A 27,940-nucleotide genomic window follows, 5' to 3' on the forward strand; every position below is an offset into this window, starting at 1 on the left:
TTTTCATTTCTACGATACAGTGAAAAACAATCATAAGAAATTTCAACAACTTTTATTGGCAAATAAATCAGATTTATGCAAACAGTGTTTAGAGGTCCTTCTTCTAATAAGTTCTGCTGTTCTCTGTGGCAAGTTGGACATCAGCTTCTGGGCCAATTCCCGCTTTAGCAATGCTCAAAGCTGACTGCAGTTTTGTGGGCTTCTGCCTGACCACACTAAAAGCTTCCTCAAAGAATAACTTCTTCCTCCACCAAAGGAGCACTTTAATGCTTTGTGCATTTTCCAGCATGATGGATGTCTCCAGCACCACGTCTCAAGGCAAAAGTGATAACTTAGTGGCTCTGAGATCATCAAATTAACATTTCAGAGCCACAGCCAGGAAATTCCCCAGATGTTCATGCGATCAAGAATCTATGGTCAGCCCTAAAAAAGTGCGTGAATAAGCAGAAGCCCACAAACAACCTCAATACCAATGAGGCAGGAGTGAATCAGCTTAGGAGACGGACAGTCAGCATCCCAAAATGTCAGCACACTGTAAATACTGACTGTAGGCATAAATTTGATTTATTAACCAATAAAAAAATTTGAATGTCATTTTAACTGCACAAATGTCCTTCACTATATCATAAAAACAAACAAAGTATGTTAAATAGACAATTTGTGCAACTACCAAATATTTTTGGCCATGTCTGTGTAAATATGAAAATATTTAATCTCTGTGTCATAATTCTGTTGTCAATACACTGAACTAGACCAGCTGGGTGAAGGTCAAACATCCAAGAGAAGACACAGAAGCAGAAAATTAAACATTTTCTGGCTAGAGAAATTCATATAAAAAAAAAAAAAAATGAAATCACAGTCATTTCTGTTTGTTTGTTATTATTATTTTTGGAGTATGTACAGGATTTGTGGGAGTAATCTACCTTGACTCCAGTCAGCATGCCTGTGGTGGACACACTGAAGTCCAGATAGGCTAGCATCTCAGCTGTAGGAGGTTTGTAGATGTGTGGAGGCCGCTTTCTTGGAAGATCATCTGTAATGCGAGCGAAGTGAATTTATGTTATGTCTTTATTGGACAAAATAAATCAAATACTTCTTGCTAATACATCTTGCTCTTAATGCTACAGTCTGATAATAGTCTGGTTGAAAGGGAAGGTGATATCATTTCACGTGTAATTTTATCCTTTCAATGCACATATTAAAAATCCATACTTTTACTTTTAACTCACTGCAACACTCTTATCTTCAGAAATGAGAGCTTAAAATAACTGAAACGTACTGTACATGTCTGAAGTTAGTCAAAGCACAAACAGTGTCTATTTCAAGCCAAACCTGCTAGCATCTAAATACGTGCACAAACGCAGCGACACCCAGCTGCTGCACGTTACTCTAAAGGCTTTCCTAATTCAGTCACCTGTATCAATGATCGTGGGCCACGTTTTGACATTGACGCTGGCAGCCGCCTCCCTGGACCTGAGGATCCTCATGAGAGGCTGTGTGGTGAGGATGCAGGCTGCTTTGCTCACCTGTGGCACACAACACAGAGCACAGACGCGGTCGTTTAGAGCCACAGATTAATGTGAAGCATTCAGTTATTGATATTTCATTGATCTCCAAAGTAAAGCCCAATTTCATTTGCTTTGCCTCAGGGAAATCAGTTATAGTGGCCAACAGAAGTATTCATTTCATTAGTGAAGGGCACTTCCGTTGATGTGATAGTTTATTAAAGTGGCGGCTAAAAAAGCTTCATATTTGTTTTAAGGTCAGCGATGCATATTTCAGTACATGAAAGTGATCCAGTATGGACAGTGCAATGTCATAACTGTGCTTTTGTCTCCGTTGCTGTTTGTCTGTCTATTCAAACAGCTCGATTTTCAGGGAAATTGGGAATAAGGAACCCTAGCTGTGATTGTGGATCACTTAAAAACAAAAACAAAGAAAAATGATGTATTTGCATTAGAGAAGACTCACAGAACTGTGTTCTCATTGTGAACTACTAGTTTTGGATAAATCATTACAAAATTAAGTGAAAAAAAATTAAACTGAAAATGAAAAATGAGCGTAGAATAAGTACAAAAACAGTTTAAATACTACTCAATGTACTCAAATAATTCCACATACATTACTCCATTATACTGTGGAAATACTCGAGTAAAAAAAAAAAAAGCTGTGGTGAAGTGCACTCACGTCAATGATCATGCGGACAGTGGGGAGAGTAGCAGCCAGATTCTGTGGGTGGGGCGGCCTCACAGTCACAGGGATGACCCCCGCGTAGAGACAGCCATAGAAGGCGGCTATCAGGTCGATACCTGCAGGAGGAGGAGACGGGAACCTGGTTGAACTACGACGCCGTTAAAATACTACATTAAACAACAGCACTTTTACATATTATTTGATATGAAAAACTAGGAAGAGTTGAAACGTATAATAACGGCGTGCATACCCGGGGGATAAAGCAGCACCACGTTGTCTCCTGTGTTGAGACCTCCTCTCTCCATCAGGGTAGCTGTGATTTTCTCTGCTCTCTTGTGTAGCTGAGCACAAGTTGCTGTGCACACTGCTACCCCCTAGAGCAAAAACAGTGCTGGTACAGATGATCTCATACAACAAAATGGATCACCATTTACAGAGTGGCACCATTTCCGAGGTAAAAGAAAGGTAATGGTGCACGCCACGTATGCGCACGTTTCTTATGTTTACTGTATGCTCATGTTTAGCCTACCTTAGCATTGAGCAGCACGTATAAAACATGGTCAGGGTCCATTTGGGCTCTCCACTGCAGAGCTTCAGACAAGAACTGGTGCTGAAAAGGCAAAGAAAGGAATCGCTCATTACATACGCATCACAGATGGATGATTAAACACACAAACAATGTTTTAATGCACAGATATAATTACACAAAGCGGCACTGTTGGCAAATAATAACTTATTTGAAAGTGATTAAAGAGAAAAATATTTTAAAGCCTGTCTTCAAAATAACAAATAAATATATAATCAGTCCTCTCTGTGACAGATTTGTTCATTTTAAACAGAAAACACTTTAAAGTACGTCAAGGACACAGTGTGACGCAACAGGAGCACAGAGGTGTCCAGAGTATTTGGGTTTTTTAAGTTGTGAAAGGTCATGCTGGGACCATCTGCACCAGGAAGGAGGCAAACTGGAGCCACAAGCTCACAATCTGTGGGCCTTTAAAACAAAGGGGTCATGACAACTTTGATTAAAAACAAAAAGTTTCTGCTAGTCCCTCAGAATGCTGTTTCTTAAATAAAGGCACTTCACAAGATTTACGCAGTTACATAAATGAGTATTAATAGAACTATTAATATATTAATGTCATTAGCATCTCAATCTGTGGTGTCAAAAAGCCGAGGAAGCAGTGCACCAGACACACAAGGACAGGACCTGAAAGTAAAGAATCCCTTTACAAGACAGAAGCCAGGTGACCACTAGGAAGCACGTAAAAAACAAACATTAAAAAAAACAAGTAAAGATAACACCAGCTAGACGTACAGGGATATTCAGCAGTATCGCACCGTCAGACACTGGAAAAGTAATCGTTTGTGCGTCGTGCTCTGGTCAACAATGAGTGAGGAGTCACATCATGCAGACCAGCTGCCCTGGCAACTCATAAAGCCATGCTGCACGTGGGAGCGTCACAGTGAACACAGGAAGCAGAGGTGCACGTCAAAATACTTCTAATATTCTAATTCGTACTAATGCGCAGGATATACGTATAGTGCATCACAGTATATTATTAGAACATCTTCTGCAGTTATATATGCTAAGTGACAGATTATAATTGCTTAAGCCTTGCACTTGCACATTTTGTAAAAGATAAGAAACTTCTTCTCACTCAGAGGAGATCAATGTCTTTTAATTCATTGCTGACTTTTTGGTCTGGCAAAGCTGCAGCAGGCTGCTGGCCAACTCCAGGCTTAAAATAAGATGGCGACGTGGGACTATTAAATAAGGCCCGGATGAATGTAGGATGTGACCTCATTTGTAATGTGCTGCTGTATATTAGTTTTAATGTGTGGACCTCTGCTGGACAAGGAAGCTAGCCTGCACGGTCATCTCGCCGGGCTAAGCTGTACCTGGTGGCCGTCAGGTTATCACAGCTGACTGACAGAAGCAGCATGAGCAAAGAGGCGGGTGGGAGGGATGCAGGGGGGAGGGGAGGCCAGACTAGAGCCTTACCATCATGGTGGGCCACATACAGAGCTAAAGCCCAACCCAAGCAAAGTAAAGGCAGAACAACAACAGAGATTTAGGATAAGGCATCAGCAGTCATACTGCCTGACAGACGCAGGCTCATCTCATTAAACCTGCATTCATGGCATGTTTACACATCAGTTTACCTTACCAGCTTAATTTGAACAGGTTTGTATGACATTAAAATGATTAAAGAATTTGATAATTTTCCAGTTACTACATTAAATAAGCATTTTTTTTAATCCAAAATCCAAACAAGTTCAAGCTTATAATAATGTCAATACAGCAATCTGAACAAAACACTTGCTCATTAATCTTCTGCCATCTATAAAGCAACCATTGCAGTTTTGCTATAGCGTGCAAATCTTTTATTAATGGTCTCACTGTGCAGGTGTTGTACACATCATAGACACTGACTCCTTTAGATATTAAGGCAATTCAAATTCCTACAAACTAAACTGGTGAAAAACTGTGCTGCACTCTGCTAAATCCACTACTAGACCTCATATATATGAAATCAGTGGAGTTTGGTCTGTGTGGCAGTACCTTTCGAATGAGATCCTGGTCCTCCACCACGCCCAGCTCTCTCCCTATAGCCTGGGCGATCCGTTTCCCTGCCACCAAGTTGCCAACCAGCATAGAAGCTGGACCAACGTCCACTGAGGAAATCAGAAACAATCAAGAGTCGGTTACACAACGACAAACTTTCAACTGCCAGCTGATGGCACATCCTCATTATTTCTAGCTCCCTCTTCATGCTACAGCTTTATATTGTATACAAGCATGATTCCATAATGTCTAAGACAACCCACCTGGCTGTTTCTGCCGGGGCTTGGGCAGGTTTGTAACACAGGTGTGTGGGCACATGAGGATATTACAGGGGTGAAGGTTTCCCTCCAAAAAGTTCTGCTTGGTTTCACAGATGTGGATGCCTCCCAGAGGCGTCTTTGGGAGGGTGTTGGCTTGGACGAGCGCGAGACAGTACAGGCCAACCTGGTGGATACTGTCAATGGCCTAAAGATGGAACATGCATCAAGTACACGTTAATACAGAATAACATAATATTAATCAAGATGATATGAGCAGATGTGTGATTCACCTGCAGCACTCGACTCATCCACTGGAAGCTGTCTTCTTCACTGGCATCGGGTCTCTGCTCTGCCACAATCACTATCCTCTCATCATAAAACACTGTCACAGAAAACACTGCGATCCTGCACAGATGCCAACAGAGAAGTGAGTGCAAACACACAGCTAGACAAAGAAACCAGCAGAAGCTGCAGGATGCTGAAGGGATTTTTACTAATTACCAATTAAATATCACTAAATTATCCCTGCTCACATGTGTGCGTCGCTAGAACATTCTTACTCAGTGTGCATTATGAAGTAATGTAATGCATGAACACACACGCTGGGAGCACAGTGAAACCTCACTGTGGTTCACAGCGGCCTGTCAGTGTCTCACCTCCCCCTGTAAACTGTTTTGACCGGCTCCACTGCTAGCGCCGTGGCCACCAGGTCGTCTGCATTGTGCCGTCGCCCGCTCACCATCAGGAGCCCCTCAATCTTTCCCACAACAAATACCAGACTCCCCTGTGGAGCAGACATATTTAACTCAGCACAGACATCCCAATTGCAGAGTACTGGAACTACTGTAATTGTGCATGAGCGACCTACCGGTCCCACGAATCCAAGCAGGCCAGTTCGAGTGAAGGGAATTTCTCCAACGGGCGCTCCGGCTTGATTTACTGGAATCACCTAGAAATTAGCACAGATGAGAGAGACAAGTGTCATAAACACAGCACAGATTGCATTTCAAGGGTAAATATACTGCATACCCCAAAATACTGCAGTTGTAGTAGTACAACATAGTATAAGCCAAAAGAAACACTTAGTGGGTTCTATTAATAAAAATAATGGGACAATATTTAAACCATGAAGTCTATAAAGCATTTTATTAGTAAATAAGGAAATAGAAATAAAGCAATTATTCAGTGACGTCTGTGGCTCCATCTAGTGGGTAATTTAAAACTAGTACTCCTTTTCCATGAGTCCATATTTTAAATACACAAGGTCAAACAAGAAGGGACGGAGCTCATTATAGCAGAGAGGGGACGTACGGAGACTGATGTAAACTTCATATCATGTCTCATTCCACTAATTCAAAAGCCACAGCATGTTGTACCTTTTTAAGCCATCGACATTTACCATTTTAAAAGTAAATGTTGGTACAAAGCTGTAATTTGTGTGACAACATTAAACCTGTGACAGACCTCAAATGTGTTTTTGGTGACACCCGGTAGGCCGTAGTACATGGTGCCTCCAGCACGTGAGTTGATCACGATCTCTCCTATCTCGTCCGTCTTGCACAGCTGAGGAGATCCCTCTGGCTTCACAATGCACATCAGAGCTGAAACAAACAAAAACAGGTCAAAACATTAGAATTATGTAGACTTGAGCTTCTGTATTCTAAAAAAAAGGCCATACAGTCAGAATGTACAGTAAAGATGTGACAGCTGCTGCACTTCTGCACTGCCAATTACACCTAACAGTTGTGGCTAACCTCCAGGCATAATGTGACCCACATCCTGTACAGTCAGAGCAGAGTTCTTGTCTTCTGTGTTCACCCGGATCACTCCGTGGCTCAGCCCGCCCATGGACAGGATGGCCCTGGCTGGCAGCGGAGCACCTCGCGCACCTGGCCTGTACAAGGTAAAAAAAATGTACATGCTTTTAACTTTTTATTCTGAAAAGTGTATTTTTCCATTTTCATGACCCATACTATTTGCGAGTAATTGCTGCATCCCTATGAATATTTACAGATTTCATGCATTTTCAATAAAGGACGTCTCGGTTAAATTTAACTGTATAAATTTTGTTCTCACAGAGATGAACAAATTTATCCCTGTATGTGTGAAAAGCACATGTCTCTCTGTTTATCTCTTTGCTCGTGTGGTTCACGTTGTACCTGCGGATGGCCACAGTCAGGGCCTCGGGAGAGGTGGCACACGGACAGATGACCTCAGGCTTCAGACCATGAGACTGGAACACATTCAGGAAAGCATCACACGAGGACACAGACCCTGAAGGTAAACAAAGGGTGAAAACATTAACAAAAGTAGGTAAAAGCAGCTTAAACCCACAGCACAACATTTTAAAATGGCCATGTATAGTGACTGTTTATTACATTAGTTACTCACATGGGTTGGCTCCATCAGCTACTATAAGCATGCGTATTGAAGACAAGTTGATGTCTTTCTGTTCTTTATGGGCCATCATGGCCCAATGGAGGTCACGGCACTTCACCAAGGCCACACGTGCTATGAGAGGGTAAGAAAAAGCCCTTAAGCATCATTTCTCTACTGTTTTCTTATTAAAACTTTTTTTCTAACATTATTATTATCCTAGCAGTCTGTAAAATACTCTGTCTTATTAATATTGTTTGCTTATTAACTAAGCAAACATAGTAAAATTATAAGAATATGGAGTATAAAAGAAAGAACATTTGGCTCAACCTTTGTGAATGTGAACCCTTTGCACCCAGGACATGGGACAGGCCTTCATGACAGCATATGGCACAGTAATGGTGTGAATTCTGTTCATGACACTCTGCAGGGAAGGAAAAAATATATAAAAACCAACAGTGTCAATAACATACTGTACCACACACCAAATAAAGGGCATCTAGTCAGCAGCAGAAACATCCAGTCTCACCGTTAAGACGCCATGCCACAAGCCCATATCTTTCTTACAGTCCAACACATTGACCAGTGTCTCCCCTAAGATAGAAAACACATGAGCAAATGAGTGCGTTCACCAGCTTCAAGTCCACAAAGTTACATGCAGTGTTTTATAGTCTCTGACCTTCACAGTAGTTACAGGCTTGTGTCAAAGCTTGACAGTGAGTCAGCATGGCGATCTTGGACACAGCGACTCCCATCACTGTTCCCTCCTTACTCGCTTTGTACTTCAGCGAGAAACAAACACACAGACAAACACACAGATGTCAACAACGTGTCAAAATTAATATCAGAGTCAAATAATAGTGTGCGAGTTACAGAAGATACATAATTGAATATATAACAGTTTACTAAAGATAAACTGAATCTAAATTAGAATGCAGAAATTAGAAATGCATTGAACTGCCTACCTCTATGTAGGCAGTGTCTGTGTTGGCAGTGGGAATGTGAGGCTGCCAGTCTTTGGATGGTTTGGTCAGGTACTTAGTGTCGGTCACTACCCATTTCATCCTTGGCCAACCTGCAACACGCAGACACAAAGAGCATGGAGCACACAAAAACTATTACAGCTGTCATTAGGAAAAAAGCTGCACTAATTACACTAATTTTGCAATAAAATGAAAGCATCCAGAGATGATTCCTGATGAGCCAGCAGCATTAGCAGAGGCAGTTTAGTCTTGCTGACCTTTGAACTGGATGATCTCTCCATTTTGTGTCTTGGGCAGCCCTTTGAGACACACCTCACTGGTCAACGCCAAACTCACACCACAGCTGCCCAACAGGAAGCCAATCTGCTGGCTCCCTGCATCCTATGAAAAGAGGCTTAGGTCAGGAAACTTCAACTCACAAGGACAGGCAAGCAGACAAAACTGTGACAACTAAAAGAAATAATAATAATAATAATAATATTATACTGGTGAGGCTCTCATTATCATAAACCATGCATTTGGTCCTAAACATGTGGAGCATTTTTCAGAAATCCCACAGAAGAACTGCTATGAAAACAGGTATATTTACCTGTCGGGACAGCGGCACCTCAATAGGCACAGGGATGACTTCAGCTAACAGACAGCCATAAAAGGCCACCCAGAACATGCCAGGATCACTGTTTGGATACACCAACGCCACCTAAGAAGCAGAGGAAATGATTTTCCTCGTCGTGCTACTTTACAATTTACTTAGGAAGAAATGACTGACAAACTCTTACTCGATCTCCAGGTTGAAGGACAGGCTCAGTCTTTGTGCCCAGTTTATTCAGAAGGGTATAGGCCAGTTTCAGACTGCGACTCCACAGTTTACCTATACAGGTTAAAAAAGAAAAGAAAAAAAAGAAAAGAAAAATGTCATCTTGTTTTCCACAGGCCAGATTTCTTGCTGTTAAATTGCTGTGTATTATTGTTGCATAACTGTTCCATGATCGCTTAACTTCCCAACCCACTATGGGTCCACACTGGAGGCAATGTAATGTGGGAGTTGTTCTACTCGGGCCAACAAATATTTCTTCCTTTGATCCAGCTCATATGCAAAAAATATACCTGACATTTATAGAGTGGACACAACAATACAGACACCCATATTTGTGCTCAAAATCGACTTTAATATTCCTACGAGGCAACGTGTCGCTCACCATATGTGAGTGTGTAGAGTGGTTTGCCAGTGATGTCCAGGGCAGTGAGGGCAGGGCTCTTGGCCTGAGTGGCCCCCCAGCGGGCAAGGGCAGCCTGCAGGGCAGGAGGCCAGTTACTGACCACCCCAAGGGGCTCCCCCTTCACTGGGATGATTTGACGTCCCTCAGGCTTCGGGGTGTTGGGGTCCGGTTGGGGAACTAGGCATGAGAATCGGCAAGCAAGAAACTGTGAGTACTGGGTGTAACGCTGTAACACTGTGGTGTCACAACACTCTGGGTGACTTCCTAAAGAAGTGAAAACCCTTTTCAAAACAACCAAGAGGATTTCTGTGCTGCAGTACACACAACGGTGAAAATCAAGCATGACATATTGTGTTATGTGCCACACCTTCTACGATTTCCTCAGAGTCATCGAGGAAGAATTCGCTGAGCGGCGGTCTTTTGGGTCGTTTGAGTGTGTTCAACAGCTGCTGGATCTTAGTGGACACCCTGCTGCTGACAGGCACGCCTGGACAAACACCGAGAGCAGCCGCCGTCACCAACATATGCAAACAAACAATGACACGCAGACACCCACACATGCAAGTTTATTCAAACATGAATCTCTACTTTAACACACGCTCTCTCGCTCACACAGGCAGTAACCTACGCACTAGCACAGTCAGGAACAGAATCAGCAGCAGGAAAAATTTGAAAGGGAAATTTGCACACAAGGAGACACAGAGTGGACAATTCTTTCAGGAAAATACTATAAAGGAAGATTTCTACTTCTACACCTACAGCATGAGACAAACGTAAAGAGAGGTAGATATCAGGATGGAAAGCAAGCTACTTGGGGCCTCTTCGGCATCCCTCCCCTTCCCCAGGTTCGATGTATATTACCTTTTCTTTTTCCTTTTTTAAATCAAAGTCAAGACAGGGACAGGATTAATGGACCCAAAAGAAAGAACACAAAATATCGGTCGTTAGCAGCATTCACCACACAGTGACATGAGGATGATGTTGAAGGTGATCGAGGATGAACATGGGTAGATTGTATGTTGATTGGAACACATTCAATCACTTTTCTCACTGCAATGCTTTGAACCACACAGTCAATGCAAAACAGTAAAACATCGTCCGATGTCATGATTAGAATACCAAAATGACTGAACTGCTTGAAATGAGGAAAGAACCAAAAGACAGTCCAAATATTTCAGAAAATGAAGAATACTTTAGAGGTTTTTCTCCCCACATAAAACTTTATACATATTTGTACCACAGCCAGACGTTAACAGACATTCTGGCTTAAGTGAGTGTACCGTCAGCAGTATCCAGCATGCTGGAGCGGCTCTGTCCACGGCTCATGCCCCTGACTGCTGGGGGAAGATCCACCCTGGACCCTCTGTCTTGAGAAGCAGAGGACGTCACATCTGGGGGGACACTGTTTTCTGTTAGGGCGGAGAAAAATAGCATCATCAATGGCAGTGACACCATCACTGAGATTTATGGATCAACGCTGGGAGTTCTCCACCAGGACAGTTTACCAATGCGTGTGTGGGCTAGCACGTCAGCTAACAAGGAAGCAGCAGGCTGAGGCTGGGGCTGGGGCTGACTCTTGGGCTCTCCATGGGAGAGGGTGGAGGAAGCAGATGAGGATGTGGAAGAGCTTTGGACGGAGCGGTTGATCCAGTAGTCGGGGCTCTGCAGGGTCTGAGCTAGTGCTGCACTGAGTGCTGCCTTTCTGCGCAGTGAGCCTTCATCCTCTGATGCAGAAGATGTGTCTAAGAGTAAGAGAAAACGTGAAAGAAATTATAATTCAATAACTTTTAATGTTTTGGTGAGGGTATTTTTTAGGAGCTACAATCACCAGCAACCATCTGATCTCAGAGTGGGTGGAACCAAGCTTACCTGGAGGTGTGCAGGTATCTATGGGAGACTGGACAAAGGCTGAGCGCCTCTTGGTTGGCATGGGAAGAGCCATTTTCTCCTCTTTATGTTTGGCCAGTGCTGCCTGGACAGCTTCTGTATGGATGTCTACATAAATATAGAATAGAGAATAACCCGAGTGAGAAAAACAACAAGGACAAAACCTGTGAACTTCAGGTTAGTGATCATGATCAATTCTCTGGACAATGGAAAAATCCAACTAACTCAGTGATTATATCCAAGGAGAATTATAGATTTACAGAGGTTGATAAGGTCTCTTGGAGAAATTTCTGTCACCCTCAGATGATAAGGATGTTTAGGAACAACCCAGGAACCACCGAGGCTCGCGCCTGCCATGAAGTGGAAATTGCTGGAGCACCAGGTTATGCCATTAGCGCGCCAACGTTAAACCCCGTTGAAAGTTTGTGAGGATATAGCTCCCAAATAAATGAAATTCTATAATTGTTTTAACAATTAAAGTTAAAACAATGACTTGAATTGTTTGCATTCATTCCACTCTTGTTGTACCTTCATTCCAAATCAAAGAAACTATTTAAAGGTAAACTCCGTGATGCAAACTTTTGACCCCAACTGTACCTGTGTGCTTTTGTAGTGAATTTTGTGCTGCATACCTGATCTGTAGCGCTCGTCCCTGGCGCCTCCGCTGCGGTGTGAACGATGGTGTCTGGAGGCTGAAGAGGTGGAGGGGCCCGGGGCCTCAGGACTGGGGCTAGGGTCGGCACTGCGGCTCGGGGAAAGCTGCACATCTGGTAGAGGCAGATCCACATCTACAGAACAGAGCGCAGCATGTGAAAAGTCAATAAAAGTCTATATTTAGGGGACCATTAATAAAAGCAAAACAAACAATCTAACATGAGATCCAGGAAATTCAGACAAACAGAGCACACGTTGCTTTACATAATGCTATTACAGCAACGTGTAGGCATAAATATTATATGACCTTCTCTGAAGCTCTCCAAATTTAGCCTCATACAGAGCCTGTGAACAGTGAAATAAGGACATGTACTTGACTGATGCAAGTTATACTGCTAACAGAGTACATGAAACTGGGTTACATTTATATTTTTAGTCAACTGTCTTTTCGTCCCGGAGGGAACTGGGTAACTGAGTCCCTGAGGAGATGATGGTTTTGAGGGATAACAGGACGAGTGAAGGAGCACACGGTCACCCCTGGAGATTCAAAGCTTTCTGGTGTATGCTCTGACATTCAAAGCAAGCTGCCAGCAAAAGTCAAACGAAAGCAAAAATCACTAAAAACAACGGGACTGAAATCTAGATTAATATACGATCTTTGCGTGTAATCACATAAATGTTTTGGCAGCACAAGTCAAAACAAAGGTTAAACTAGAGGAAAGGGAAGTGTAGTGGTGCTCTCTTTTTTTTCTTTTTTCTTTTTTTTAAATAGCTTAAAGTGACACATCGAGAACGATGTTTTTTTCATGCCGCTGCTAGCATGGTGCAATACTTTCCGAAGGAAACACCACACCCTTGCTTGAGGAAACTGACAGACAAATCAGTTTGTCTGTCACATAGTAACACAGAGAAGCTTTAGTACTTCCCCACAGCTGTAAACTGAAACCAGTTTCAGAATGTATCACATTTACTGGGTACGCACTAAATACAGCAGAAAGTCTGACAGGAACTATGGGTTTGTGCATCCGTGGCTTACCTGTGGTGATGCAGTTATTAAAGATATTTGTGCATCACTGGTTACCTTATGTGCAATTCTCATTTTGGCCACTAGAGTGCCACAGAAAGCCAGAAATTATGTTGCTAACTTGGACAAAGACAATCAACACTCACACTGAGAAGTCAGTCAAGTTTCTTCTCAAAGAAATGAAAAAAGGAAAAAAGTACAATACGACATAAAGAATCCATTTTTTGCCTCCGTTGTTCTTTTCACATGTGAAAGAATAATCAGCTCAAATGTAAATTTGAGGAATCTTCTTATGCAATCTAGCCTCGTTTTGCTTTTCAGCCTGAACAACAATAACATTGCTGACAGGGGAGGCGGAAAAAAAAAAACACAAATGGAGAAAAAGAAGAAGGAAGGCTTTAATGCAACATGAAAAAATTCCAAGAGCAGAAGAAGAACTGGTCTTACTTGGCAAATGGGAGATGTAGGAGGCCAGCAGCTTGGCTCTCTTCTTCTCATAGCCCTTCTGCGTGATGTCACCTAGGAGAGAGGACAGCAACACCAAACTGTTAGGTTAGTCATAATTACCACACAAACTCCAGACAACTACGTACACACAGACACACACATGTACAGCCTCTGCTTTCACTAATACATTTTCAGAGGGTTGAGTCATAATAATAATAATAATAATCCACTTTAAACCAAATCCACTGAACTCCACATGCTGACAGCTAAGTCCATTTACAACAAGGCGAAGAGATAACGCCATTGTTTGGCCTTACATTAGCCCCAGTGAATAAACATGCCTGCTGGCTATAAAACCCAAGTATGATTCCACTGAGCCGCATGTAACCAGGCAGAGAACAGTGCCAAAACATTGGGAATAGTTGGGATGGTAAGCAGAGCAAAAAAAGGAAGCCATGTGAGCCAGTTTCACATGGGACTCGGTCATTTATCTGTCCCGACCTTTTCCCACTGTAGACCCAGCACCACCCCTTCCTCATTCGGCCTCGGCCTGGCAGGATTCCCAGTGATACTAGAGTGTGCTAGAGAGCCGCACAGGCCTGACAAAGTCCATTAAACTGGGACCCCAAAACACACAGTCTGCTCACTGCAAACATGCATGAAAGACACACCCTTACATACACACACTCCCCTTGAAAACACAAACAATCCTAATGCTACAATCTCCCACACTCTCTCTGTTAGTCGCCTTCTTTTGTGTGCAGCGATAACACCGCATGCTATGTCAAGTGCCCATCGCCAAACGGCTGCTTAACCTCAATCTCCTGACACCTCCTCCACACTGACCAGTGACAATGGGGGGGACCTACCGGGGGGGGGGGGGGGGGGGCTGAGAGTCACTAGCAGCAACAGGGAATGCAGACCAGTGTGTGCATTAAGCAACAATGAAAGAAAATAAGGAGAGAAACGGTGAGCCAAGGTTCAGCAGGGAGACCGGAGGGAGGTGTGCTGGATAAGCCGGGGCTGGGTGGGGAGTTTCGTGTGTGACTGAGATAGAGTGTGTTTTTTCTTAAAGTTTTCTCACACTCTGGTCACTATCCAGTGGAGTGTAGGATTTGCTTGTATAAACAAGAGAATCAGAAAGGAAGTCCCCTCTATGATTGTGTGTGTGCCTGCCAGAATGAGTTAAATATGAGACTTCTTTTTTTTAATCCTTCCGATACAATTTGTAGGTTTCACAACACTCATATTAAGAGAAGCAGAGTAAAAGTGAATAACCTTCGTAGAGAAAAAGCCAACAAAACAAAGTTGAACAGTTTTAGAGTGAAAGGCAGTGTGTGACTGAGTGCAGAGTGCTTTGTCTTTCCCTCTGTGCAGGGGAACAAAAAGAAAAAAATGGGGATGGCAAGCATTCAGCTTGGAGTTCATGCCTGGGTTCACACACTAGGCTGAAATTCAGACACAGCAGCTTGTTGCAGTCTTTGTTTCTCCATCTCTCTAGCATGCTACAGACTTGTTTATACACAGGAAAACACTCATAGGCAGACATGCAAGCGAGACAATCAGCAGCAACTTGATTGTAGTGGACTGGAGCAGTTATTGTTGTCGGAGACAAGGTTACGCCAAGCCCAGTCCTGGTGCCCAATTGGTGCCGGGAGGGAAGAAGGGGAAGAGATGGAAAGATGGACGGAGCGCCGTCGGTCATTAACGCAGACAGAAGAGAGTCTGTGCTGGTGTCGGGCAAGTACAACAGACACGGATTGGCACAGGCACACCAGCTATGTGGCTGGCAGTGGGAAGAAAGACACTGAAAGGCTCTGGGTTTAAAGACTGACTGTGACAGCTGGTTCAAAACAGAGAAAAAGCTGTATGTGTTAAGTGCAAGAATGTGGTGTTTTTGAGTGTGAGCATGAACAAAAACAGTACAGTAACTGTGTGTAATCTGAGGTCAGGGGACAGGATATGAGCATTACCCCACCCTGTGTGTGTGCTGCCAAAATCGTCTCACTGTGTCTGTCTAGAGAAAGAGGAATGTGCTGATTGGAAAACACCATACTAACAGAGAGGGCCAACTGGCCAAGAGAGAATGCTCATAGTTCCAAAAATGTCCCTGAGGTGCAGGAAGCTAATGTATCTGTGCATGTGTATGTGTGTATACACAGCTGGGACAGGTTAAAGGGCGCTTCAGCACACAAGAGAATGAATGCTGACAGGGCCTGAGGTGTACTGGCACTACAGGCCTTCCCTGTGAGATGTGTGTCAGTATGTCAAACCAGGAATGCGTACTTCGTCCAAGGATCGGCTGAACCTGCCCAGCATGCTGTGATAGAGGCACAGTATCACCAATGAATGCATCTTTAAGAGCATATTAAAAATGTGTGACAAATCTCACATCTATAAGCAATTATCAGTCCTTCTCCTTGGCAGCCAGACCTTCTAACTGACTGTTTTTTTGTGTTAATCGTGCTGTTTGTGACATTTTCAGAGCTCATTCAAGACCAGATGACAGTGACCCTGTGAGGCTTCTTTTAAAATATCCGATGTTGACCTCATACTTCAAGACAAGTCATACAGTGGACTGATCTCCTAATAGCTGGCAGCGCAGGGTCACAGAGGGGATAAACACACTCACATGAACGGCATTCCCAGCCACACTGATAACTGCGGAGGGCTACAACTTTTTCTGACACAGTAGGGGATTACGGAGCACTTCAGATTTAATCTGCACTGGCATTCTCCACTATGATCCGGCACATTAGAGCCATTTGAGGTTTTGGAGATTAACTGTTTATGTGTGCACTGTGCATCACTCCACGCGTACACATCTTGATCTTGTTGTCAGGGTGTTTTCCTGGAGGCTCCGATTGGGTCTTAGACAGGTAGCAACACACAAAGGAAATTTTCTTTCTAGTTATTTCTGATCATTTGTGAATAAAACCTCAAACTGTTACAACGATGATTACTTTCCTGTGGGTTCTTTGCTAAAGCCTCCCTGGGAGGAGGCCACAGGAGAACACCCTGGTTGTGATTTCGACTTATATGTGGCGTGACATACGCTCGAAAAAGCAGAAAAAAGATATTTTTATGAACCTGTGAAAGAGGATAAAAGTCAATGGACGCCTACAGCACTGTGTGCCCCGTAACCGTGTCAAATCAAATCCAAGAACTGAAACCATCGTGAACAGTGAATTTCTCTCTGACGACATGGCTGGGCATTAAGCATTCATGACATAACATTTGCTCCCTGTGGTTTTCCAAGCAGCTCAAATGTTGAATCATCGGACTGGCTGTAGCTGATACAGCTAAAATTTCGCTTCTTGGATTACTATTACCCATGAACGGCACCCCTTTTTGTTTTCCCAAATACAAAGGGGAAAAAAGCTGTTAAAGAGAACGCTTAATGGTCAGCACATGACCTGGACGTATACACGAGGTTGTTTTTGGTTGCGATTTGTCTCGGTTTGTGTGTTTTATTGTCTTTACCTTAATGCAGTGTGATCTTCTATGCACACCTTACTCTGTCCCTCCCAACCCACTATGTCTGTGCTGTTCCTTTACCATTCTTCATTGCTCCATTGCCAATAGGGAAGAGCTGAAATTTGTATTGGAAGCAGTTTAATTCCAGCTGCCAATACCCAGAAACAGCACTGCATTTGAGATATTTATATAAAACTAAAGCAACGAGGTCAGTGTCTTTCAATCAGTGCCACAACTGCTGCCAAGATTTCTTCTCTTTAAATGATATTCATTAGGTCATGAAAAACTGAGAGGCTCAGTGAAGCGCTTTTTAATGCCAGTGATTTCCCTCAGTCCTGGAATCACTGCACAGTTCTCCTGAATGAAAAATCCAAATCTTGGCCTTGAGCTTCAACCCTGAGATACCAGCTGATCTATGGATCTCTGTTTAACAGTTAACACCCACCCATCCATCAGCCTGATCCACACACACACACACACACACACACACACACACACACACACACACACACACACACCATTAGAGCTGAAAAGCCTCCTGGCATCCACATGCTCATGATATATGAACAAAAGGCACTGAGACAGCATTTTTCCTTAGTTTTCTTTCACTTCTCTGTAGAGGATGTTGCAACAATCTGATGTAATCTCAGCAAACATGGATTGTGTCACAGTGAATGCAAACTCCAAGGACCCTCTCCTGTTTACGCATATGTATTCAAGCCCCCTCCCCAACCGAGAGATCTCTATAATTACTTTGAGCAGATTAGCAAGTGACATGACTGTCACCCACAATTTCCGCTTGCCTGACTGTCTTTTGCACACAGAAACCTGCATGTGACAGGTTTCCTGTCAACCCATAAATGCACACAACCATGAAACTCAAACAGGATAACTGGCTGGATTACACAGAAAGCTGTAAATAAAACCCCGCTTTTACATCTTGAAAGCCATCCAGTGCTCACATTTTGGTCTCTATCCTAATCTGTAATCTGAGATTACATCTAACCTAACAGATTATATCTCTCCGTCTGGACGTTTGTGTAGACGGGGGCACAAATGTCTGAAACAAGGCTCTGTACAGTGCAGGACTGTTTTCTAAGCGTGGTGCTTCTAGCCAGCGATACCAGTTTGCTCTGCATAAAAGTGTCTTTGTTTGCCTGTGGGTTACAGTTTGGTGACAAGAGTGATGCTAATCTAGAACACCGTTACTACCCTATATCACAAGAAATACATACCAGGGCAAAAAGTTGCTGTTCTATAAATCCACCATGAGGAAATGACTGTGAGATAAACAGGATAACTAGAAAAAACATGGAAAACAGCCACAGCCTGCACATTTACATATAAATACACACATAAACACAGGGGCTGAGAAAGGAGGAACTAACGTCACCCACAAGATCTTATTTATAGAGACTCTGAGCAGTGACACAAAAACAATGGGCAGACTGTGCCGAGAACATGGATAAATAGCACTTGACAGGAAATGCAAACGAATGAGTATGACACCAAGGCCATTTAATGGCACCTGGTCATTAGTTAAAGCAGATGTAAGAAGCTTATTTCCATAGAGCATGCTCTAAAAGGGAAGCAGTGTGGCAAGTACAAACGTTCCACTGCTGTGCTTTTGCATACCATGAAACTAATTTCATTTCAATACTGTTAACTGGGTTTGAAATGATTATCATTTTAATTGATCTGGTTGACTGACAGTAAACAGTGTTGTTTGATGACCGGGAAATCATTTAACTTACTCTTTTAAGAAAACTGAAAACATCCCTCGATCCAGCTTGTTAGCTGTGTGGATCTGCTGCTTTTCACTGATCACAAATGAAATATCTCTAAGTTTTGGAGCATTAAAAACAACCTGAGGCCCCTTATCATTAGATTTATGAAAGCTCAACTTGTGACACAGCTATGTATGCGTGATTATTTATCAAAGATTTCTATACTGTTTATATAAACATTCAAAATAGACATAAACATATGAAACATGCAGAACCACTGGATGTGACACTAGAGCACCAGCGTCATCTCCCACACACCAAAACAAACACACACAGACACACAGCTGGACTCTCTACCACAACAGAGGAGAGAAACTTGGATTACATTACACACAAAAGAGGGAGTGTGACTTCATTTTTCTTAAGCATTCAAGGCAATGTTACACAACTATATATTAACATGGGAAATATTTATAGGTCACTATTTATCCTTTAAAATATCTAGCTAGCTATATATCCATCCATCCATCCATAGACGGAGGGAGAAAGAAAAACTTTAAGGCAGTAAAGTTTGTTCATCTAGAAAGTCGACAAGCATCCTTGACTAAATGTGGGGGTTTCCCTCAGTTTACTAGCAGTTAAATCAGGTTTTGAGTATTAAAACCAATCAGTTATCACTCAGGAAATACTTGGTTCATGTCTGAATAGTGATTCAAAAACACATACATAAACCTCCCGCTTCCAGCACAATGTTTTTCCACTTCAAATCCAGGCCAAAAATTCCTCTGGGACCCTGGGAGTCCACGTGGGGGTTTTGAGGCAGACAGGGAGGATGAAGTGATCTCTGGACGGCTAAAGGGAACTGCTGGCCAGATACCGTAAGTAAGGGTCTGAGTAAGTGTACTTTCTCTTGTCAAAAATCTCCATTGGATTCGGTTTGTGTTTGGTTGGATGGAAAACGCAACTCTGACAGCCCAGCCTAGTCACGATTGAGCAACAGTGCCCAAAATATGGCTAGTTACCATTTGCCACTTTAACCTTCTGAACGATTTTTATGTACATCTTTCCAATAATGAATGATGCAGAAAATAAGTGCTCAAGCTCTTTTATTAGGTATAACTTATTAAATTCTAATACAAGATCTCCCAGTGACATAAAATGGAAGCACAAAAACTTTTTAGAAAAATCCAACAATAGCACCAAAAACTCATTGGTCACCGCAGCAACTAAGTGATGCTATCATGTCAAAATCTCAGCCCTGTGTTGAATCTGTGCCACAAAGAAAAAAAGCTTTGAAGCAAAACCTCCAACCCAGTACAGTGGCCAGTGAACATAGCACGGTTATAGCATGATTATAGATACAGTTGACTCAACACTTCACTAAAACTGTTTCAACAAAAGCTCAACATTCCTGGCAGGGGTGTTGTATTAGGTCACTTTAGTCTTATCTAGCTGTCCCTAATGAAGTGAACTTACAGATAAAAATTCGACAAAAGGTATGGGAACGACTTCTGAAAATTACACCCTAAAAAAATACAACAGCAAAGTTAATAATATATATATTATATTATTCTATTGTGTAATATGTGACAAGAACAGACGATGTAACACAGTTTAGTATACAGTGCCCCCCCCCCAAAGGATCACCACAGCGGATGGATCCACATGTTTTGATTTGGCACAGAAATCACGCCGGATGCCCTCGCTGACGCAACACTTCCAATTATCCGGGCTTAGCACTGGCACTTGGAGCACACTAGCTTGTAAGTCCCTGTGTTATAAGCTGGGTCTGTGCCTCTGCCTGATTTCCAATCTATTGTGTGTAAGGTGAATGCAATAGCCACTACAGATTAGAGCTATCAACACTATTATTTGAAAAATGTTTCATTTTATATTTTATTTATTGCCTTTCAGCCTGCTCCAGTCTGTGAAGACAGATCTAATTATGCCTCCCTTTTCATTTCTAAGGCATACTCTTATAAAAATCTCAATAAAACGAATGTGAGACATAAAAGAAGTCCAAGGGCTGTGCTTGGCCCAGATTAGTTCAAATGAACAATTTGTGCGTGGCTTTCACAGATCAACAATGTGTTAAACCCATTTTCCAATAAATAATGAAGCAATGCCCAGCAAAGAGGATGTAACGGAAGAAGTGCGTCATACTGAGAACTAGAAGTGAAACCACTGTAGTGACATGTTTAACACAGGTATGCCTCACAGGAAATTACAGAGAAGGGCAAAGAAAAAATGATAAAATAAAGATTCAGCAGCTCTTAATGTGGACACGCATCTTAGTGGAACAAATGTGGGGCAATCCCACCTTTTAAACTTAATACCTTAGAAACACATAACATGCGAAGAAACACACCCACACATATGCAAACGACCAGTTCAACCACACCCGAGTCAAGTACCGAAACATTCAGTGAAGTCAGACCTTCCTGTACAGGACAGCAACAACAAAAAGTCCTGGCACGATTAAGATAAAAACAGAAGAAACAATAACACTGGACAGTCAGCATCCCGAAACTTAATTTATCCAAAGAAATAAAACAAGTGTTTCCTTCGAGCTTTTTAAGCATTCATCTTGTGCTTGAGTTTAGAGCCCTACTTCCTCCATTACTTCTATTATTATTATTATATCAAGCGTTCTAGAGCCAGCTGTGAGTTTTGAGCTGGGAACTGCTGCAACAATAAAAGCTATCAGAAAACCACAATGAAACAAAAAAGACGGAACATTTGCTTTTATTCTTCTCCATAAGCAAGACGGCTTCTTCTTCACTTTAATCTTACTACTGTTAATGTACTACGCACACTAATTTGGGTAACGCCATTTCCCTCTAGATCATCACAGGCCAGCTGTATAATCTTGGCAGTGACAAACAGTTGCTGTATAGATAAATTCATATCACGTTACTTCATCAAAGTGATAAGGCTGGCAAACAACTGAGAGGACAGATTGTGGAGTCAGAGAAACTGACGTCAGGCAAGTACAAGTGAGCTGTTTGTTAGTAAGCAGCAAAGGTTAATGCAGGTTGTCCTCACTGAGACTGTACGGCAGACTACAACTGCAATGAGCGTTCAACTAACAGGTCTATGTTTGCATAACTGAGTGAGACCAAGGCCACATCCCAGGCTGATTTCTGGTCAGATTAGCTTGCTACCCCTGCCATGAACTGTATCCCCTACAGCAACTACGCAGGTGGATGAATACTAGCTTAATCATTTATTAATAAACAGTTTTATAGGCAGACTTGTCACAAGTTAATAAAGAAGTTTTATAGCATCTGTGCTTCAATGGCTGCTTTTCATTTACAGCAGACGCTTTCAGGGTGTCATTGTTGCGGGCCGGCTTAATGAAAGATATAGACCTGTAGTTCCCTGGCTATGACAAGTTAAAATGGGTGCTGTGCCAAGCTTATACACGAATTAATTTGCACTTCCTTTGTTTAATCAGCATATAATCCAGAAACGTATGAAAACAAGTTGTGATCTTAGGTTGAGCTTTAATCATTCCAATCACAAACATTCGATACACCCTGTGGTCTGGCTGTATTTTCCCACTCTATCAAATGGCTAACTCAGAGAAACAGACCATTCACGCTCAGATTCATACCTATGGCCAATTTACAGTCACCAATTAACCTAACGTGTATGTGGGAGGAAACCAAAGTACCCAAAGAGAACCCACACAGTCACATGGACAACATGTAAACACTTTGAATCCAAGACTTTTTTGCCAACCACCACACAGCTGTCCCATTTCTTTTTCCCACATTACAGAGGATAAGTCGTGGCAATTCATGCTGTTATGTGATGCACAAATTCCAGCCATTCGTGTGCCATGACGGCTATGATGCTTTGGGTAGGGATTATAAGCTGATACCTTAAGTCGACTATGTAAGGTTTAGCAATACTCACTATACGCTCAGACAGGTCTACAAAATAAACTCCGGCTCAAGTGAGAAATGGTTGATTTCAGACGTTTTTGAGAGAACCAGCAAGAAGTTACCCAACATCCAGTCTTTACATTAGGTTGAGTCAATCGCTCTTTGGCTCCAACTTCACGTTTTATGTTTCGACTTAACCGCGAGCAAGAAAGCAAACTTTTGAAAACAAAACCCAACATACAACGAGCCTACAATAAATAACGGGCACCTAAACAGCAAATCTAAAGTAACAAGTCACGCCTGTAAGCTAGCACTACAGCATATGGTTTACTTTCAGCCTTTTTAAAAAGAATACCTTGTGTCTGATCACACTAATTCTTTCTCACACTGACATGAATTACTTGAACAGTCTAAAGAAAGCCAGCTTTTTCTAGTGCGACAAGTCATAATGAGTCTGCCGTGAAAAGGACCGAGTCAGTGGTAGAAATTTTGATAGCACCATGAAGTGAGTGCGATCAAGTCAGCAGCTTGACTCCGCCTAAATTCAGTCCACTGTGAAGAGAATAAAAAGAGAAAAGAAGCGTATTTAGACAGAGGCATCCTGGCTAGCAAACTGCATAATAGACTAGTGTTTCAGCATTGCTGGGTAACCACAGGGTATTGAGTGGTGAAAGTGAATGTAGAGGTATCAGGTTTCACTGCAGCAGTGTCGTAGTGAAGATAAACAGGGGTCAGAAGTGTGGGACGGACCTGACCCGAGGGTCACTGAGCACATCAGCTCAAGTATCATCCGAGTCTTCTGTTCACCTACACATATAGAAATATTGCTCAGCAATATACTCTTTATGTTGCACCTACCTCTAGATGACACGTGCAGAATTTGCTCATCGACTATGCCTAATAGCTCATGGTTTAAAGGAGGACGTTAATGCAGGAGGAGTAATGTTAGGCAGGAAACAGCCTCTTTAAATCAATATTATAATCTCATAAAAAGCCATGAGCGGCCTTTGAGAAACGCTTTGATTCTGGGTGCTGAGTCCGCCGTTGACACTGAAACCGCAGACCTTATTGCTTACGTTCCACTCTCTGGACAGCTCACGGTCCTGACCTCATACCACCCACCACTCGCAATCATTAAACAGGCTGTCGTCAAGATGCGAATCTATCGCCGCTCTGAAGATCATGGCTCTCAGTCTGTGGAAGGCGCTCAACAAATGGGCAACACTTGTGTAAAAGAGGCGCACACACTGTGATGAAAACAGGTTGTCTAAACGCCTGTCGAGCTCTAAAATCCACAACAACAAAAAAAAAAAGCAATGACAACAACTCACTTCACAAGCAACTAAAAGTGGAAGGTCACAGAGGAAGGGCTGTGGGGCGCTGTGTGTGCGTGCAATAAACCACTCACCAAAACCAAGGGCAGGTATGGGATTAAAGTGTTGTCAGTGAAGGAAAAGAGCAGCAACTGAAACTGATGTGGTTCCGATTCCTCTAAACAGCATCTGAAACACCACCACACTCCTCAAGCTCAGCCAACAAAAACAGAATATTTTAAAGGCTTTCTGAATTATAAAACCTCACTTTATTGCTTTAAAGTCTTTAGGCTCAACATTACACTCTCTTAGAAAATATAGTCAGCGTGAAAGTGATGTGTCGCAGCAGGCAGACACTGAACAAAGTCAGTGGCCAGTGATTTTATTGGCAGATGGGCTGATCTCAGCCACCAAGGCCAAAATGACTACACTGAAAACATTAGTCTGACTTGATGGTGGTGATACTCAAAAAGCCGCCTTAATTTTGTTATATCACAGCTGAAGATTTTCAACACATGCATCAGCAGGGACGAACCAGACATGACGCTCAAACTTTAATGACACCCCCCGTCTGACAAAAACTCTGCTGCCTCGAGGTGTGTACGCCATCAAGTCTGCACATGACCAGAGTCTAAAAGAGACGTTTTATTGGTTATTGTGGGAATACTGTATCACCACAATCACAACAGTCATCAGTGCGTTGTCACTCTGTGGGAGTATGCAACACGTGACACAAAGACACTTTAAAACCAGGCTACCTACTGGGATCAATGTTTGAAAAATATTACTCAGTGTTATGCGGCAGTCTCAACTCTAACATTCCAAAATATGGTCCAATATTCACATAAGAGGCTCTCAGCAACGTGGGTTCAATGCTTCAAGACTCACAAGCAATTTTAGCTCATCTCCAGGAAATGACTAAGGTCAGACTTGCCAGAACAGCAGCTGTTTCAAAATATAAACCTGGCGCTTCCTTTCAAGACAATAAAAGGTAATATATGGACTTACGGGACCAACGGTGCTATTGACAGTCAGGGATTAAGAGGCCTAAGCCACACCCACAATGTTCAGTGTGTTTTCAGGGCCTTTGTTTTACCTCGCTCTCTCGAGACTTGAATTAAAGGGGTCTATGACTACAGGCCAAGCTCTAGCACAATGTGTGCTGTGGGGCCAAGAGGGGAGATAATCATCAGGTTGTTGAGGAGGCTTCCTGAGCACTTTTACTCTTTGGGAATTTTTGATAACCCTTTGGCTCTGCTCGAGTATTAGGAAGGTGAGGCACATTTCCAAAAGAACAAAAAAAAAACATGGCAACTGACCTTTTGGAAACTTTCATTGTACATTTACAGCAGGACTGGATTACCACTGAACTCTGGTTTCCCATCAGCCCTTCCTGTGACGCAGGCCTGCGATTTCATATATAGAAACTGGTCAGCTGCTGAGAAAATACCTCGTGTTCCTCACACCCACTTCAAAGGGCTCCAATGATCAGCTGTGGCTGATCAGCTGAAGAGCCACAGTGAAAGACAGAGTCAATGAGACAGAAATGGCGAGATACTGGATAACAAGAAGCACCGGGTTTGTGGTCAGAGTGGTCTGGATGTTTAATGAGTTAATAATACCGTACTTTGTTACCATTTCCAACCAACAATCATGTGACTGTCCCATTATTAGTCACAGTTTTTAATAGTGACAGAAGAACGCAAACCTTCGAGGATATCCAAAGTGATCCTTTAGCATCCATGACTACAGTAAGCCAAAAATATGTAAGCTACATTATTAAAGAAAATGTTACTGTCCACTGCGGTTCACACTTCATAGCACTTGATATCAGGCTGTGAATATTTCCCTGGTGCTTGTTGTTGACTACAGCATAAACGTGTTGCCAGATAATAAAATATGCAGGCTTATAAGCATCCTTGTGTGTGTGTGTGTGTGTGTGTGTGTGTGTGTATATATACACCAAGTTTATTGGTGTGTGTTCATATCTTGCGAGCAGCTACTGGCTTCACAGCAACTTTTGGAAAGCCTTTTTTTTTTTTTAAAGCATATCAAATAGTAATTTTCTTCACATTTTGTGTTTTTGGATCTTACAACATGCCAACATGCTATGTGTATGTGTGTATGTATGTATGTATGTATATATATATATATATATCCATAGAGGTCCATAGAGGCTGGGGTCTATCACACCAGGCAAGACCCCAGGTGCAGGCTGTGTAAAGATGCCCCAGAGACAATCCAGCACATAACAGCAGGGTGCAAGATGCTAGCAGGCAAGGCATACATGGAACGCCATAACCAAGTGGCCGGCATAGTGTACAGGAACATCTGTGCCGAGTATAACCTGGAAGTCCCGAGGTCAAAATGGGAGATGCCCCCAAGGGTGGTGGAGAATGACCGAGCTAAGATCCTGTGGGACTTCCAGATACAGACGGACAAAATGGTGGTGGCTAACCAACCGGACATAGTGGTGGTAGACAAACAGAAGAAGACGGCCGTAGTGATCGATGTAGCGGTTCGGTCCCCGTGGTAATCGGAGCACTAGGTGCGGTGACTCCCAAGCTAGGCGAGTGGCTCCAGCAGATCCCGGGAACAACATCGGAGATCTCTGTCCAGAAGAGCGCAGTCCTGGGAACAGCTAAGATACTGTGCAGGACCCTCAAGCTCCCAGGCCTCTGGTAGAGGACCCGAGCTTGAAGGATAAACCGCCCGCAGGGGCGTGCTGGGTGTTTTTTTTTTTTTAATTTATATATACATGTGTATACATGTACACGTATACATGTGTATATATATACACGTATACATGTGTATATATATACACACGTGTATATATATACACACGTACATGTACATATATACACACATGTACATGTATACACACATGTACATATATACACACATGTACATGTATACACACATGTACATGTATACACACATGTACATGTATACACACATGTACATGTATACACACATGTACATGTATACACACATACACACATGTATATGTATATACACACATACACACATGTATATGTATATACACACATACACACATGTATATGTATATACACACATACACACATGTATATACATACACACACACACACACATGTATATACATACACACACACACACACATGTATATACATACACACACACACACATGTATATACATACACACACACATGTATATACATACACACACACATGTATATACATACACGTGTATATACACGTATATGTATACACATGTACATGTGTGTGTGTGTGTGTGTGTGTGTATATATATATATATATATATATATATATTTTAGGGGTGCAACGATATTCGTATCGATATTGAACCGTTCGATACAGTGCTTTCGGTTCGGTACGCATATGTATCGAACAATACAACATTTGTAATTTATTTTATCAATTTTCCTTCTGACGATGCTGTCTGTGTTGAGCGCTCAGTGAATCTGCGTTCGACTACTCCGCCTAGGCTGCACTGTCGAGCGCAGATCCACTGAGCGCTCAACACAGACAGCATCGTCAGAAGGAAGAGCGCAGGGCAAGCTAGTGAGACAGAAGTTGCAACAGGCAAATTGAACCTCATTCAGATCTGGCGTTTGGAATTATTTTGGTTTTCATGTGACGTATGACCCTGAAGGTAAGCGAGTCATGGACTAAAGTAAAACAGTATGTTGGATGTGCCATGCAATGCTCAATTACATTGGTGTGAACTAGTGTGTTAGCGCAGTTAGCTCGTTAACGTGTTGGCCGTCTAGCCCCATGCACGGAGCGATCGGCGGTAGCTCGTTAACGGAGATTTGCCGTGTTGTGGCGTTAAGGTCATTTCAACGAGATTAACCTGAAAGCACTAGTGGGAACACAACGAATATGACTGCACATTTACGCCGACATCATCCTAGTGC

The 27,940-nt window shown here is 42.6% G+C and overlaps 1 protein-coding gene across 1 annotated transcript in view; it reads right to left on the reverse strand.

Moving 5' to 3' along the window:
- dip2ba (DIP2 acetate--CoA ligase B (putative)a) overlaps nt 1-27,940 on the reverse strand; it is a 48,007-nt gene that overhangs the window by 7,346 nt on the left and 12,721 nt on the right. Inside the window, exons 2-29 of the mRNA XM_085261255.1 lie at nt 13,614-13,685; nt 12,121-12,276; nt 11,471-11,596; nt 11,107-11,343; nt 10,882-11,010; nt 9,969-10,088; nt 9,581-9,778; nt 9,161-9,252; nt 8,971-9,081; nt 8,639-8,762; nt 8,364-8,473; nt 8,078-8,180; nt 7,928-7,992; nt 7,729-7,822; nt 7,414-7,533; nt 7,182-7,296; nt 6,777-6,916; nt 6,487-6,623; nt 5,891-5,971; nt 5,679-5,806; nt 5,313-5,427; nt 5,026-5,227; nt 4,760-4,872; nt 2,723-2,803; nt 2,444-2,567; nt 2,188-2,309; nt 1,415-1,526; nt 924-1,033 (exon numbers count right to left, since the gene is read on the reverse strand). Of these exons, the coding sequence (XP_085117381.1) occupies nt 924-1,033; nt 1,415-1,526; nt 2,188-2,309; nt 2,444-2,567; nt 2,723-2,803; nt 4,760-4,872; nt 5,026-5,227; nt 5,313-5,427; nt 5,679-5,806; nt 5,891-5,971; nt 6,487-6,623; nt 6,777-6,916; nt 7,182-7,296; nt 7,414-7,533; nt 7,729-7,822; nt 7,928-7,992; nt 8,078-8,180; nt 8,364-8,473; nt 8,639-8,762; nt 8,971-9,081; nt 9,161-9,252; nt 9,581-9,778; nt 9,969-10,088; nt 10,882-11,010; nt 11,107-11,343; nt 11,471-11,596; nt 12,121-12,276; nt 13,614-13,685 (3,437 nt within the window). The remainder of the gene's footprint in view (nt 1-923; nt 1,034-1,414; nt 1,527-2,187; nt 2,310-2,443; nt 2,568-2,722; nt 2,804-4,759; nt 4,873-5,025; nt 5,228-5,312; nt 5,428-5,678; nt 5,807-5,890; nt 5,972-6,486; nt 6,624-6,776; nt 6,917-7,181; nt 7,297-7,413; nt 7,534-7,728; nt 7,823-7,927; nt 7,993-8,077; nt 8,181-8,363; nt 8,474-8,638; nt 8,763-8,970; nt 9,082-9,160; nt 9,253-9,580; nt 9,779-9,968; nt 10,089-10,881; nt 11,011-11,106; nt 11,344-11,470; nt 11,597-12,120; nt 12,277-13,613; nt 13,686-27,940) is intronic.

This window comes from Mchenga conophoros, linkage group LG20, assembly GCF_057382185.1.
Source record: "Mchenga conophoros isolate Kocher_MC1m ecotype Shallow Benthic linkage group LG20, M_conophoros_male_GT1.1, whole genome shotgun sequence".
NCBI classification, from domain to species: Eukaryota; Metazoa; Chordata; class Actinopteri; order Cichliformes; family Cichlidae; genus Mchenga; species Mchenga conophoros.